General features: G+C 38.0%; 1 protein-coding gene across 2 annotated transcripts in view; it reads left to right on the plus strand.

The window, feature by feature from the left end:
- The window catches only part of LOC138702079 (G-protein coupled receptor GRL101-like), a 929,248-nt gene that overhangs the window by 661,464 nt on the left and 250,981 nt on the right, over positions 1-16,803 (plus strand). For both annotated transcript variants that reach the window (XM_069829620.1, XM_069829619.1), the window contains exon 5: positions 8,385-8,489. In XM_069829620.1, coding sequence (XP_069685721.1) covers positions 8,385-8,489 — 105 coding nt within the window. The remainder of the gene's footprint in view (positions 1-8,384; positions 8,490-16,803) is intronic.

Genomic DNA, 16,803 nt, shown 5'->3' on the forward strand with positions numbered 1-16,803 from the left:
AAAAAAAATATGTGTTAATGACTGTAGACTTATAAAAAAAATGTAAAAACAAAAAAAAAAAAAATCTATATTTAAAGATACAGTATGATTCAAAAGTCCTGGTCCGTTTCGTTGAAAAGGTACACCAAATTTTTAGACGTTACTGGTGTCGCTATGAGGTAAATATATTGTGACAGCGACGTGAGAATCGAACTCACGACCAGCGTCCCGCAAGAAAGCAGATCGCACAGGCTCCACGGAACATTGAGTGTCGTCGCGCGGTGGAGAGAAGAGAGAGGGTGTATTACGTCAACGCAACGAGTCTGCGCGCAGCTGCTACTTAACGCAGTGAATGTGGAACGACCTTCTCGACTATTCCAGGAGTCTGTCGATGTAGAGATATCGAGATAATTCTCTACACAACTGTAGAAGGTTCTCGCAACTATGATTTTGCTATAAAAGAGCAGGCGCCAGCGAACTAGAGTTTCAGAGTTTTCAGTTATTCCGTCAGTGAGTAAGCCAGAGCAAGCAAGCCAGAGTTCGACTCGAGTGTGCGTCCGCATCTGCGTCAGCATCCGAAGGCCTGAGTTCGAGTGCAGTGGACCGCAGTTGGAGGGACCCGAGTTCGAGTACAGTGAACTGTCTCTGAAGGTCTGTGGTTCGAGATACTGTGAACTCGAGTGACTGAGATAGAAGAACTGTGAACTGAGAACTGGTAGTTCTGATTTGTAAATAGTGCTTTGTAAATATTAGTTAAGATTAACAGTTCATTGTTGTGCGTAATAGTCCAAGTAAATTGTCATTGTCGTCGGTGGAGTGCTATAACGAATACTGTGTTGAGTGAAGATCCAATTGTTGACGAGAGCGTTTAAGGTGAATTGTAGAAAGGAATTATTGTTGTGACGAATAAATTACATTGTTGTAACTAATAAAATTCACAATATATTTAAATTTACCTCCCTTCCATTCCTCAACGTTATGTAGTTCTGCATGATGGAAAACACATTTACAAAGAAATAAAGCCACAGTAATATAACATAAATTGAAAATAATGTCAGTTGACTCTTGAAATTTATTTATTCGAATATCGTCTATAAACCACGAGCATCTTAAAAATATTTGTTTATAATAGAATGAAATTTAAAAAAAAAAAACTTTTTTTTTACGTTCTAAAAGTAAGATAAATTTCATTTCTTTGTTGAAATTCAACATTTCTAACACCACCTATTACTACAATGAACATTTCGGGAAAGAATCCACTAATAATTATTTCTAAGAAAATCGGTTTTAGGAAAACCATAACACACAGAAATAAAATATAAAAATTTGGGAGCAGTAGGTCATGATAATGTAAATAACAATGTAAACATTTGATGAAAGAGTGATGGAACGGAGAAAAATTCTCCCCGGCGCCGGGATTTGAACCCGGGTTTTCAGCTCTACGTGCTGATGCTTTATCCACTAAGCCACGCCGGATACAACCCCGACGCCGGTTAGAATCGTCTCAGATTAAGCTCCATCTCTTGGGTTCCCTCTAGTGGCCGCCCTCTCCACTACGTCATAGATGTCTATGAACGCAGGACCGAAGTCCATACATGTGTTGAGGTGCACTCGAATGAGTGACTGGTTGGCCGGGATCCGACGGTATGGGCGCCGTCTTAAATCACAAAGTGATTTATTACGCATATCATATATATTTTGATGTACCGAAGTACATATGATATTTCCATGCAGATATTCTGCGTCGTCATATGATGAAAGAGTGATGGAACGGACAAAAATTCTCTCCGGCTCCGGGAATTTTTCTCCGTTCCATCACTCTTTCATCATATGATGACGCAGAATATCTGCATGGAAATATCATATGTACTTCGGTACATCAAAATATATAAAAAATATATAATATAAACATTGTTTAAGTAAAACAAAAAAATAATTTGGAAGCCTACAAACTCAGAAATTAAGAAAATTAAGCTACATATTGAATTTTATATCCTGAAATTTTCATGATACAGGCTACCAAGAGGGGTAATAATATCACCCGACATGAATAATGTGAATTACATCTTAAAGTAGATTAATTATTTGTGTTGTTATTAATTGAAATTATTAGTAGGCATATAACTGACAAATACATGAAATTTTAAAAATAAATATGGAGAAAAATGAAAATAATATTAAAAAATCGTCAGTGCGGTAATAATAATAATAATAATAATAATAATAATAATAATAATAATAATAATGATAATAATAATATTTATTTATTCTGGCGACGTTATGACCATCAGGCCTTCTCTTCCACTCAGCAGAAACAAAAGAAGCTGATGATATTACCCCTCTTGGTAGCAGGAGGGTTAATAATAATAATAATAATAATAATAATAATAATAACATGAAAGGTTTTTACAAACATTTATTTACTACTTGAAGCTACAGTTATTGAAGACGCAATTTGCAAAGTTAAATTCTGTTGGCATTTCTTGATTTTCTGTGATTGACACTGAAGTATTGTACGAGGCGTCTTATCAAGAAACACAACTGTGATTGATTGATTTTAAGGCGGTATTGACCATAATCGCAAATTCATCCCATAAGTTGAATAGTCTATACAAGTTCTTGAAATAGAACGTGGAGGCTTAGAAACAGTGGGGAGAACCCCAAATATGTTAAAGCAATCACTTACATCATAATAATTGACAGGTAGAAACGCGACCTCATGGACGTACATCATCATCATCATCATCATCATCATCATCATCATCATCATCATCATCATCATCATCATCATCATCATCAACATCATCATTCGATGATGATCGTGAAGGCATCGGGGTGAATGAAATGAAACTGCCACACTTCATGATCTGAGAGCCCTACTGTGCTTCAACCGCAATTATTTTCCGTAAAAGGAATAGAACAGGGGAACAAGAGGATTAAGGACTTCTATATTTAGTGAAATTACGGCAAACGAAACTCTATCGTAACCGTGTCCTACTATTCAACAAATCGTCTTCTTACAGACTGAACTACTTTGATTCTTCTTCCAATTCCAGGATAGGAATTTCCATTTAATAATAATAATAATAATAATAATAATAATAATAATAATAATAATAATAATAAAGCGCAGAAATTGTGCATAAATGAAAGTCACTTGGATTGAACAAAGTTAATGACTGATAGCTGCCGATTCCCACAGACTAGGATATGGTATCTATCATATGTCTTGTTGCATAAGACACACACACAGTTGTCATCCGGTTCGTGGAAAGACTGATTTCTGCATATCCTGTGGTGGTATCCATGAACCGCCAGCGATGTCATGAAGTGGCGGAGCGTCTGGTTCGTGTCTGTCCAGGTCCGGTTTATCATGGCCTCCGTTATGTAGAAGTCCTCCCTCTTCCTTACCCTCTCGTCTAGAGCTTTCTTCCAGTTGGAAGTGGAGGGCAGATCGAGTTTTGCTCTGATTTCTTCTATCAAGAAGGTCTCGTGGGCGAGCACGTACACCAGCCTGGATAGAGTGTGTTTTGATACTCCTAGTGCAGCCTTCAAGAAGCGAGCCTTGACGTTCTCTAGGGTATGGAGGTCTTTCGTGCGCAGCTTGTCCCACGTTAGGTCTAGTCCGTACGTAAGTATGGGGGCTATCTTGGTGTCGAAGATGATCATCGCTGTTTTGAGAGATAGCTTGGTTAGTTCTCTGATGTCATGAATGGCTTTTGTGGCTGCTGTAGCTCTTTGCTTGGTGTGTACTCTGAATGAATTTGTTGTGGTCTGTAGTGTCAGTCCGAGGTATTTGGCCTGGTTTACTGTTTGTAGAGGTTCTTGTTTCAGGAAGATTCTGTCTTGTTGAGATATCTACCCCCCTTTCCTGAATGTTCCATTTGGATCTGAGATAAAACGTTCTATTCAATTATCCTATCAGCAACAGTTTGTTCTCCTGACTGCCTTAAAGGATTTCACAAGAATATTAGGTGGTGCTTCTGAGAAATCATAAATGACCATAAGTGAATGGAGACAGGACTTCCATGTTTTCTTAACGTCGGTAATAGGCGGAACTGAGGTAGTTTTATTGCGATCTGATTTATTTACAGTTGGGAAATATCTCTGTCAAATATTTCATAATAGGCAGAGTGAATCTCAGAGCTGTTAGCAAGTTATAGGGAAGAGAAGAGATCTTGCTTTTTCCAGGAATCCAAACTGCATGTTTCCGGCTGTAACCAGTCTCTGTAATAAATTATCTGATCATACTCTTTGCATATATGAATACGAAATATTACTTCATGGAATTACATTTTTAACGTTGAGTAACGTTCATCTGTAAGTCTGGGCTAGACACAAAATATAAGTCAGCTTGCACGTAACATCGTTAACTCGGTTTCTTACAAAATTAGGATTTAAAAGGAAATTGTAGGCTATACAAAACAATGTCTCACTTCATGTCACCTGTACATTTATTTTTACTACACCCCCACTTCATCTGAATTGTGTTAATGATAGCTGAGTTAGTCATCTTATCTGCAGAAAGATTGGGAAAATTCATTCATCCATGGATTCATGTACTGATTCATTGATTCACTAATTGGTTCATTCATTAAGTGATTCATTCATCGATCCATTGATTCATTAGTTGATTTATTCATTTTTTCTGTCGGCCTCGGTAGCGTAGTTGGTATAGCTCTGGCCTTCTATGCTCGAGGTTGCGGGTTCGATCCCGGCCCAGGTCGATGGCATTTAAGTGTATTTAAATGCGACAAGCTCATGACAGTAGATTTACTGGCATGTAAAAGAACTCCTGCGGGACAAAAATTCCGGCATACCGGCGACGCTGATATAACCTCTGCAGTTGCGAGCGTCGTTAAATAAACATAATTTAATTTCATTTATTCATTCAGGTATTACAGTTGGTATCTTCAAGAGCAACAACATGCATTGTGAAAGTACAAGGATTAGAGCTAGAGAGTACTTTTCTTTTTGTTAATAACATTGTCTTCTTAGAAAATGATTAATGAATGAAATAATAATGCAGCTGTTTAGAGTAATTAAAAGGTATTATATATTAATAACTATTGTTTTAGAGAGCAGGTATGCATTTTGAGTTGAAAGTGTAAAAGTTACAATAAAATGTATGTATTTACTTGCTCTTCTGTTTAATAAGTAATTTTAATTTCTTCTGTTGCTTTTTTCTTTACACGCAGATTTCATATTACGCATTACACTTATTTCCTTTGTTCTTATCTGTGTGCATTATTTATTCATATATATATATATATATATATATATATATGAAGATAAGTGTAATAAAGTGTCCAGTTATTTGTAAGCCTATACCGAGCAAATACATTTTTTGAATTACACATAGGCCTACTACATTTTTTTCAAATGTTATTCCGTTTGTGTACCCAGAAAATGCCAGTGTTCTGTACAGTCTGCAAAAGATTAGGGGTAACCAGTTGAAGTTCGAATATTCGGTCGGATGTACTATCTTGTCGGATGTTCTTTAACAGGTCGAATATAAACCGGTTGTAAGCCTATTCTGCAGCTGTCTACTGGCAGCAGCTCATGTTACTGCTTATAGTACATCTCAAGTATTTGAAGCTTTCCATTTTTTTTCTACTATTAACAGCTTCAATTCGCCGTGAATGCTACATATACAATATCAATGTTTGTTTACCACCTGTGCTTATCTTAATATTTGGATTTATATGAACGTTTTCGACACTCGGTGTGTGTCATCTTCAGATATGGGGCCTATGTCATTGTGTGTTGTGAAGCCCTAGCTTCTTAATTATGTTGTGGGTTGTTCACTTGTGTATGGCCTTTCATGCTTATAGAACAACCCACAACATAATTAAGAAGCTAGGGCTTCACAACACACAATGACATAGGCCCCATATCTGAAGATGACACACACCGAGTGTCGAAAACGTTCATATAAATCCAAATATTAAGATAAACACAGGTGGTAAACAAAAATTGATATTATAATACAGTGAGCTTATCGGCATCTCCAAAATGAAACTACATATACAATGCCATGTAAACAATTAAGTCTAATCAGGACTGTTTATAATTGTAGCCTACGACATTACATGAAATTTCCAACAAATTACTGTAACATTTTAAACTATAAGCATTATATGTTATTTATTTTTCATGAAAATTAAAAAAAAAAATGTCATCAGGAAACCTAACCCTGTAGTCGTCTACAGTCGTCAAATAAATTTCTGACTCTTCATGTGCAATGTTAGCACGTAACTGCAAGCAACTCCATTTAAGTGGCATGTTTGGTATGAGTGTTACTATCTTTTATGCAGTAATAGCTAACTTCTAAAAGCCTATTTCTTATGTTTCTTACGAGGACATATAATGCTGTTCCAAATATGTGTTTGTGTGGTTTGCATAATTCCTGAGAGACGATTATCTCGGCTAGAGGGTTAGCAGCCACAGAGTAGTACGTGGCTTGTACCTCGTGTGAAAGGGCAGATGTACATGTTGTTCACCTCAGCACCATTAAATTGTATACAGGTGACCTAGAACTGCTCGTTTACTGAATGACCCCGCTCGAAATGATGTAGGTATTTGTGGATAAATTTTAATTTCTTCAGAAACCATTCTATTAAACTCTTTCTTCTTCATATGATAATTTTTTTACATAAAATATGATGGAATTTTGTCATTATTTTTTAAATTCGATTTTTAGTTTAAACATTAAGAAATGTTATTAATTAATTAATTAATTAATTTTTAATGTTTATACGTAGATGAAATTATTGGGGATCATCAGTGCGGTTTTCGGCGTAATAGATCGACTATTGATCAGATTTTTTGTATTCGGCAGATAATGGAGAAAAAATGGGAGTATAAGGGTACAGTACATCAGTTATTCATAGATTTCAAAAAGGCTTATGACTCGGTTAAGAGGGAAGTATTATATGATATTCTTATTGAATTTGGTATTCCCAAGAAACTAGTTCGATTAATTAAAATGTGTCTCAGTGAAACATACAGCAGAGTCCGTATAGGTCAGTTTCTATCTGATGCTTTTCCAATTCACTGCGGGCTAAAGCAGGGAGATGCACTATCACCTTTACTTTTTAACTTCGCTTTAGAATATGCCATTAGGAAAGTTCAGGATAACAGGCAGGGTTTGGAATTGAACGGGCTACATCAGCTTCTTGTCTATGCAGATGACGTGAATATGTTAGGAGAAAATACACAAACGGTTAGGGAAAACACGGAAATTTTACTTGAAGCAAGTAAAGCGATCGGTTTGGAAGTAAATCCCGAAAAGACAAAGTATATGATTATGTCTCGTGACGGGAATATTGTACGAAATGGAAATATAAATATTGGAGATTTATCCTTCGAAGAGGTGGAAAAATTCAAATATCTTGGAGCAACAGTAACAAATATAAATGACACTCGGGAGGAAATTAAACGCAGAATAAATATGGGAAATGCGTGTTATTATTCGGTTGAGAAGCTCTTATCATCCAGTCTGCTGTCCAAAAATCTGAAAGTTAGAATTTATAAAACAGTTATTTACCGGTTCTTCTATATGGCTGTGAAACTTGGACTCTCACTCTGAGAGAGGAACATAGGTTAAGGGTGTTTGAGAATAAGGTGCTTAGGAAAATATTTGGGGCTAAGCGGGATGAAGTTACAGGAGAATGGAGAAAGTTACACAACACAGAACTGCACGCATTGTATTCTTCACCTGACATAATTAGGACCATAAACTCCAGACGTTTGAGATGGGCAGGGCATGTAGCACGTATGGGCGAATCCAGAAATGCATATAGAGTGTTAGTTGGGAGACCGGAGGGAAAAAGACCTTTAGGGAGGCCGAGACGTAGATGGGAGGATAATATTAAAATGGATTTGAGGGAGGTGGGGTATGATGATAGAGACTGGCTTAATCTTGCACAGGATAGGGACCGATGGCGGGCTTATGTGAGGGCGGCAATGAACCTTCGGGTTCCTTAAAAGCCATTTGTATGTATGTATATATAATTTAATGCCCAGACACTTGATACATGATCGTTCGCCTACGCACTTGCCTATAAAAATCACTTATTGTCTTATACTGAAAGTTTTGTAAGTCACAGTTCTTTGATATAGGTATGGTTCCAGTCCATCGAAGATAATTGTTATGCCTTTCAAAGTTCTATTTTAAGCAAGAGAGCTTCCTTCCATCTTTGCCTTGTGCCATTACTTCTGCCGCTAAATTGAATCAATATAGACAGCACCAAGCATTCCTCGAGCAACTAAAAATAATCTCGAGGACCGAAATTGATTTAATAAGGCGAACGTTAACGAAGTTTCTTAATGTTTGTTTGATGTGATTATACTGATGAGCACTTAACACCGTTACGAAGTTGCTGTATTTCTGTTTACGTCAGGTTGTCTACCCAACGAGTTTCGGTGCAGTAACTCCTGCGTCGACCTGGTGAGGCGCTGTGATCGACAGCCTGATTGTGCAGACGGGGAAGACGAACAAGACTGTGGTGAGTAGAGAAAAATTACGAATTTATAATGCTTAACTATCTGTAATTAATTAACATGTATTGATTTAAGATTAATAATATTTTGCGAATGTGTCATTTACTTCTAATTGAAATGTACAGAGTGATTTATATAGAACTGACACATTTCTTTCATTAATTGTTTCAAAACGAATTGTGCTAGCGACAACTTATTATACCTAAAATGTAGAGGAATTTTGGGAGATTATTTACCTCTATAGCAAATGTTGTCCGGCGTTGTCAAATCCGGAGATCTCGGTGGCCACAGGTTCCTGGAAATTATTCGGTCGTAACATAACCGGATAAATGGAACCATGCTTCATCTGTGAACCATGTGATGGACAATATGGCAGGATTTTGGACAATGAACATCTGAAACCAACGACAATAATTCAATCTTTTATCCTTATCTGGTTCCTGTAGCTGATGAACAATCGTAACCTTATATGGCTTTAGGCTCTCTGACACATTGAGTAGGTGTACCCTGTCTCCTGCGACAAACGCCCTAATGATTTTTTGGGTGACTGCTCCAGTCGTGCTTTTACGCCAACAACAACCGTGGGAAGGCTAGATGAACGATGCTTGCCCTTTTCACTCACCAGAGATCCAGTTGTTTCCAATTTGTTTACCAGTCCCAGTATTGTGTTTCTTTTGGGAGGATTGCGAACACCAAATTCTTTCTGGTATGTCCTTTGAGTAGCTGTAATTGATGGAGCAGTCACCCAAAAAATCATTAAGACGTTTGTCGCAGGAGACAGGGTACACCTACTCAATGTATTAGAGAGCCTAAAGCCATATAGGGTTACGGTTGTTCATCAGCTACAGGAACCAGATAAGGATAAAAGATTGAATTGTCGTTGATTTCAGACGTTCATTGTGCAAAATCCTGCCATATTGTCCATCACATGGTTCACAGATGAAGCATGGTTCCATTTATCTGGTTATGTGACGACCGAATAATTTCCAGGAACCTGTGGCCAGCGAGATCTCCGGATTTGACAACGCCGGACAACATTTGCTATAGAGGTAAATAATCTCCCAAAATTCCTCTACATTTTAGGTATAATATGTTGTCGCTAGCACAATTCGTTTTGAAACAATTAATGAAAGAAATGTGTCAGTTCTATATAAATCACTCTGTAGTATCGTTTCATTGCATTTGTCAACATAACGGAACAAATTGGACTCTATATTAAATTTTTTTGTTGAAGTACATTTAAAAATAACTGCCACTATATGTTGCATCGTTCGCCATAGATATCAGACAACTTTATAATAGATAGTAGCGCGTACTGATAGCAGTGATGCATCAGATGTCTTGTCAATCTGTAGTGACAATGGTTCACATTAATGGAGGGAAGTTCCAGACTCCGCGTCCAGCACAGCGGTAAGGTTTAGTAACCTCCTACAACGGAGTTTTGCCAGTTGTAGGCCTATAGTAGTATATAGTAATATGCGTTACAAGAGCAGTATGTTGAAGTTTTCATGTTCGAGGAAACGTTTGAAAAAGCGAAACGTAGTTGAGCTTTTTTAATTTCCGAGAATTGAAAGAAAACATACCGCTCGTGTATCGTACATTATTTTGTGCGAAGATCGTTCATTACATACCTGAAAGAGGAATTTCTAATTATTTGCAATGAAATCTCCATCTTGGTTTCTGTTCAATGACGGCAAATTTGTAAAACAAAAATATCTATCTTCAACATTGTTGCTTTAAAATGTTTTCTGTGTTTACTATACTCCAGCAGGCCGTGATATACGTCTGTCTTTTTTCCCCCAGTCTATAAATGCGAACTTAAAACAAACGGTAAGGTTATGTAATGATTTATTTTTCATTTTAATATTTTAACGATATTATTTATATAACATATTGCAGTAATAACATCGGCATCTGGAATCTTGTTGATTTTTTCACGGCTTCCTTAATGCTACTTGCATCACGAATGCAGTAACTTTAGTGGTGTTGTAGAGTTTACTTAATTTTTGCAAATATTTAAAAACAATAATTAACAGTGCAATTTAGGTGAAATTGCAGTGGTAAGTTTCCAATTTATAATTATTACTATATTGAACGTCTCTAAAAATAATATGTTAGAAGCCTAAAGCAGTAAAATCAATATGTCACTTAAGCGGTAAGAAGAGGGAAATTGTTATGTGTGTTCGGTTGGGAATACTGAATGTGGAATTTTACAGTTACCGCGGATTGGTTTTGTGCGGAAACCAAGCAAATACGCACGATCTCGCACAAATGTATATTAATCAATACTGCCTTTGCGTATGAATGTTACATGCATTATAGGATTGTAGCATACATAGAAGCAGTGGTTTTCATTACAGCTCTAGAGCAGTAATTTGTAATATTTCAACATACTTATCTAGGTTGGCAACTCTGAATTCAATAAAATCAATTTTCAGTCGTGGCGAGCGTTTGATGTAAGGACGAGAAAACACACTATCGTGCAAAAAAAATGCAAATGTATAAACTCTGTAACATTGGTCAAAACTTTCGCTACAGATGTGAACTTCGGATTTATATCGGACTTGCATTTAAAACATAACTTGAAAGAAACTGAAAGAGTAATGATTTAAAGAAGAATTACTATAGGCTAAGTATTCGGTTTAGTGTTTCGATCAAGAGCGCAAGTCTGAATGAAAGCCATAATATAGTCACTTCTACACACCAAACTTAATTAAAAGCTGATGCGCCTTTTAAAACTGGAAGGCGTGTGTGTGTGTGTGTGTGTGTGTGTGTGTGTGTGTGTGTGTGTGAACTGAACTTTTCAAGGTTTGTTTGCAGCGTCTAAAAGCACTTAACGTAATTAACTTCGTTTCTTATTTTATGTAACGGGAGTTGCAGTGTATTTATGAAAGGAGCATGTTTATTACGTTGCCGTTTTATGATTTTTTATGTAATTAAAGTTGAAAACTTCCACTTCCATATTCAATTAAATGTAGTTTCATAATGTGATCAAACCCTTTAAAAATTGGAGATTATAAGATAATTAGTCTGCGATCTTCCCAACTTGAAGCAGTAATAAAATAACTAAAACGAAGCTAAAGTTGCCAAATTTCGTGCAGAAGTTGTGTATTGTTTCAGATAACATATATCTGCAACTATACGGTATGGCATAGTTGCGCCCCGCGATCAATTGGGAGGCCTAGGCATGGCATAATTGCGCCCCGAAGAAATCAGGTAGCAGATGGGACATGGCATAGTTGCGCCCGAATAAATCAGGTAGCAGAATGGACATGGCATAGTTGCGCCCCGAAGAAATCAGGTAGCAGATGGGACATGGCATAGTTGCGCCCGAATAAATCAGGTAGCAGAATGGACATGGCATAATTGCGCCCCGAAGAAATCAGGTAGCAGATGGGACATGGCATAGTTGCGCCCGAATAAATCAGGTAGCAGAATGGACATGGCATAGTTGCGCCCCGAATAAATCAGGTAGCAGAATGGACATGGCATAGTTGCGCCCCGAATAAATCAGGTAGCAGAATGGACATGGCATAGTTGCGCCCCGAATAAATCAGGTAGCAGAATGGACATGGCATAGTTGCGCCCCGAATAAATCAGGTAGCAGAATGGACATGGCATAGTTGCGCCTCGAATAAATCAGGTAGCAGAATGGACATGGTATAGTTGCGCCTCGAATAAATCAGGTAGCAGAATGGACATGGCATAGTTGCGCCTCGAATAAATCAGGTAGCAGAATGGACATGGTATAGTTGCGCCTCGAATAAATCAGGTAGCAGAATGGACATGGCATAGTTGCGCCTCGAATAAATCAGGTAGCAGAATGGACATGGTATAGTTGCGCCTCGAATAAATCAGGTAGCAGAATGGACATGGCATAGTTGCGCTTGGAATAAATCAGGTAGCAGAATGGACATGGCATAGTTGCGCCCCGAATAAATCAGGTAGCAGAATGGACATGGCATAGTTGCGCCCCGAATAAATCAGATAGCAGAATGGACATGGCATAGTTGCGCCCCGAATAAATCAGGTAGCAGAATGGACATGGCATAGTTGCGCCTGGAATAAATCAGGTAGCAGAATGGACATGGCATAGTTGCGCCTCGAATAAATCAGGTAGCAGAATGGACATGGTATAGTTGCGCCTCGAATAAATCAGGTAGCAGAATGGACATGGCATAGTTGCGCCTCGAATAAATCAGGTAGCAGAATTGACATGGCATAGTTGCGCCTCGAATAAATCAGGTAGCAGAATGGACATGGCATAGTTGCGCCTCGAATAAATCAGGTAGCAGAATGGACATGGCATAGTTGCGCCCCGAATAAATCAGGTAGCAGAATGGACATGGCATAGTTGCGCCTCGAATAAATCAGGTAGCAGAATGGACATGGCATAGTTGCGCCTCGAATAAATCAGGTAGCAGAATGGACATGGCATAGTTGCGCCCCGAATAAATCAGGTAGCAGAATGGACATGGCATAGTTGCGCCTCGAATAAATCAGGTAGCAGAATGGACATGGTATAGTTGCGCCTCGAATAAATCAGGTAGCAGAATGGACATGGCATAGTTGCGCCTCGAATAAATCAGGTAGCAGAATGGACATGGTATAGTTGCGCCTCGAATAAATCAGGTAGCAGAATGGACATGGCATAGTTGCGCCTCGAATAAATCAGGTAGCAGAATGGACATGGTATAGTTGCGCCTCGAATAAATCAGGTAGCAGAATGGACATGGCATAGTTGCGCTTGGAATAAATCAGGTAGCAGAATGGACATGGCATAGTTGCGCCCCGAATAAATCAGGTAGCAGAATGGACATGGCATAGTTGCGCCCCGAATAAATCAGATAGCAGAATGGACATGGCATAGTTGCGCCCCGAATAAATCAGGTAGCAGAATGGACATGGCATAGTTGCGCCTGGAATAAATCAGGTAGCAGAATGGACATGGCATAGTTGCGCCTCGAATAAATCAGGTAGCAGAATGGACATGGTATAGTTGCGCCTCGAATAAATCAGGTAGCAGAATGGACATGGCATAGTTGCGCCTCGAATAAATCAGGTAGCAGAATTGACATGGCATAGTTGCGCCTCGAATAAATCAGGTAGCAGAATGGACATGGCATAGTTGCGCCTCGAATAAATCAGGTAGCAGAATGGACATGGCATAGTTGCGCCCCGAATAAATCAGGTAGCAGAATGGACATGGCATAGTTGCGCCTCGAATAAATCAGGTAGCAGAATGGACATGGCATAGTTGCGCCTCGAATAAATCAGGTAGCAGAATGGACATGGCATAGTTGCGCCCCGAATAAATCAGGTAGCAGAATGGACATGGCATAGTTGCGCCCCGAATAAATCAGGTAGCAGAATGGACATGGCATAGTTGCGCCCCGAATAAATCAGGTAGCAGAATGGACATGGCATAGTTGCGCCCCGATGGGCATAGTACACACGAAAGTGATTGTCATAAAATAAATAAATTACTTAAAAATATTACAGTGATAGCTGCATTGAAATCAGGTAGACCTAGCGTATGATTAATTTTGCTATTTAAAATAACACCTTTTTATTGATCACACACAATAAATGAACTGCATTTTTTTGTTTCCACATCGATATCTTAACCCTACGGTACAGGATTTCGAAAATTGAAACTTAGAACCATTGTGAATTATTAACTCTTCACCCTTTTCACTATACTTAACATTTATTTTAAATTAACCTCACTATACGCCACAGACGGTGTGAAAATCACTAATAAAATGTCAAGACTGCTAAGGCCCCTATTCCAACGGCTCACTCATTTGAATATGTCTATTAATAAAGTACTGCCAACTTCATGGTGTTCATTTTAACAGTAGGCTATTGATAATCACTGTATAAATAGTAGAAAAACAGTTAATAAAATACTGCCAACTTCATGGTGTTCATTTTAATGGTAGGCTATCTATAATCACTGCATAAACAGTAGAAAAACAGATAATAAAATACTGCCAACTTCATGGTGTTCATTTTAATGGTAGGCTATCGATAATCACTGCATAAACAGTAGAAAAACAGTTAATAAAATACTGCCAACTTCGTGGTGTTCATTTTAATGGTAGGCTATCGATAATCACTGCATAAACAGTAGAAAAACAGTTAATAAAATACTGTCAACTTCATGGTGTTCATTTTAATGGTAGGCTATCGATAATCACTGCATAAACAGTAGAAAAACAGTTAATAAAATACTGCCAACTTCGTGGTGTTCATTTTAACGATATCGATAATGAATATTAAATCGAATAAGAAATCAATAAGGTTGGTTGATTACGAGGCTCGAGTTTCGTAATGTCTTTTTCTCTACCTATTTCATCGGGGCGCAACTATGCTATGCCCTTTTCTGTACCTGATGGGAATGGGGCGCAACTATGCCCACAAAACAGGGACCCTTTTTTATCTGCTGTATTTTATCTTACCGTGGGGCGCAACTATGCCCTGCTCCAACTATAATCTGCGTTGAAACTGATTACTATTTAATTTCTAATTTCGTTTTGTGTTTTTTTGTTAGAAATGCTAACCGTCTCCTTCCATAAGAGTACAGGAAAAGAAATAAAGAGAAGAATGAGTTTAGCGTGCTATAAATAAAATTTTGGAGCTTGAAATACAGAGTAGCCTCAAAGAAATGTGTACACTGTTTGTTCATAAGTAGCTTTGGAACAAACTGAGATAAAATTCTCGTTTTTGGGGAAATTGTAGGTATTCGAAGTGGCAACCATCAGCATCCAAACACTATCGATACCGCCGAACTGCTCCACGAACTAAGTTCTGCAATATGTCCAATGTGATAACTGCACATGACGTTAAATTTCGATTTGCTCTCGTAGCACATCCAGCGTAGCTGGCGTTTCCCGATAAGCAACATCCTTTAGGGTCCCCCATAGGTAGAAATTGGTGTCAGGTCTGGGGACCGTGCTGGGTACTCGACAGCACCTCTTCGACCAATCCATCGTCCGGGTAATGTTTCATCCAGATACACCCTGACATCTCAATGATAGTGGGCTAGGGCGCCATCTTTTGCAGATAAAATCTCTCGTTTCCATACAGCTCTCGGATGGTAGGTACGTTGTCTGAAGCTTCTCGAGATATACCGCACCGGTAACTCTGCTTTCAAAGAAGAACGGCCCAATCAAACTCGGAGGACAAACCACATCACACATTAAGTTCCGGTAAATTTACGGCTTTGTTGTCTCAAGTGAACTTTAGTGCTAATTTGTAAGAATTTCATTATTACTATTATTATTATTATTATTATTATTATTATTATTATTCTCTTTTAATGCTCTACTATACATTGGTGCGATCGAAACCCGAATAAACTTCTGCAGCTTGGAGCTCGATTACAACTACTGATTCGGCTAAATTATAAAATATACAAAAGAAAATTCACATCTTTATGTTCATTCAGATGTCTGCCCATTAATTCCGGGTATAGTTATGACCAGAGCTAGAAACTTGGTATCAAAACTGTTAACTTGTGTGAGCTTGGACTATATCTCTACCGAATGAAAAGTAGTAGCGCAGCTCTCAATGTCATTGAACCAGAACGACAAACATGTACAGTAAATTGGTTTAGTTTGTGGGTAATGTAATGGCAAATGGTCAGACGTGGCGAAAATGCAATCGTGCGCCGAGCCACTGTGTAACCTGCAACATGCATAGCACCTATTGAGGGAGGCGGACACCCGAAGGTGAAGTGAAGCAACTCTCTGACTTATTAACGGGTTTTCATTTTCCTTACGTCAAGCACTTAAATATAATTTTATACAGTACAAGGCTACAAACTAGTGTTTAGTACGTGTAACGAAGAAAGAAATGAATAAGAAAACATAGGACACATTATCACAACCTAAAATTAACTGTCTTCAGAATGTCTCTGCGACAGAGTTTCAAAATCAGGAATTATGTCACTTACTGCCAGTCGTAGTTGATCACGAAGGTATTTGTCTGTCAGTCATGATCTAAATTTGGTTTTTACTATTTTCATTGTTGAAAGTAATTTTTCAGAAACATAAGTTATAGAGAACATGGCTTCAACAGAGCAAGCGAAAGAACGAAGCTTCGGATATTTATTTTTTGGCAAAGATTTGAAAAGTTCAACATTTGTCAAGTCCTTACATCTAGCTTTCATTTAACATCACATTGTAAATCTGTACAGAGATGATGATGATGATGATGATGATGATGATGATGATGATAACACTTAACCTTTCAATGTTTCATCAGTAACATGTAGTATAATGCCGTTTTATGTTATACAACCGTTTTCCTCGT

Source organism: Periplaneta americana, chromosome 6 (genome assembly GCF_040183065.1).
Source record: "Periplaneta americana isolate PAMFEO1 chromosome 6, P.americana_PAMFEO1_priV1, whole genome shotgun sequence".
Classification (NCBI taxonomy): Eukaryota; Metazoa; Arthropoda; class Insecta; order Blattodea; family Blattidae; genus Periplaneta; species Periplaneta americana.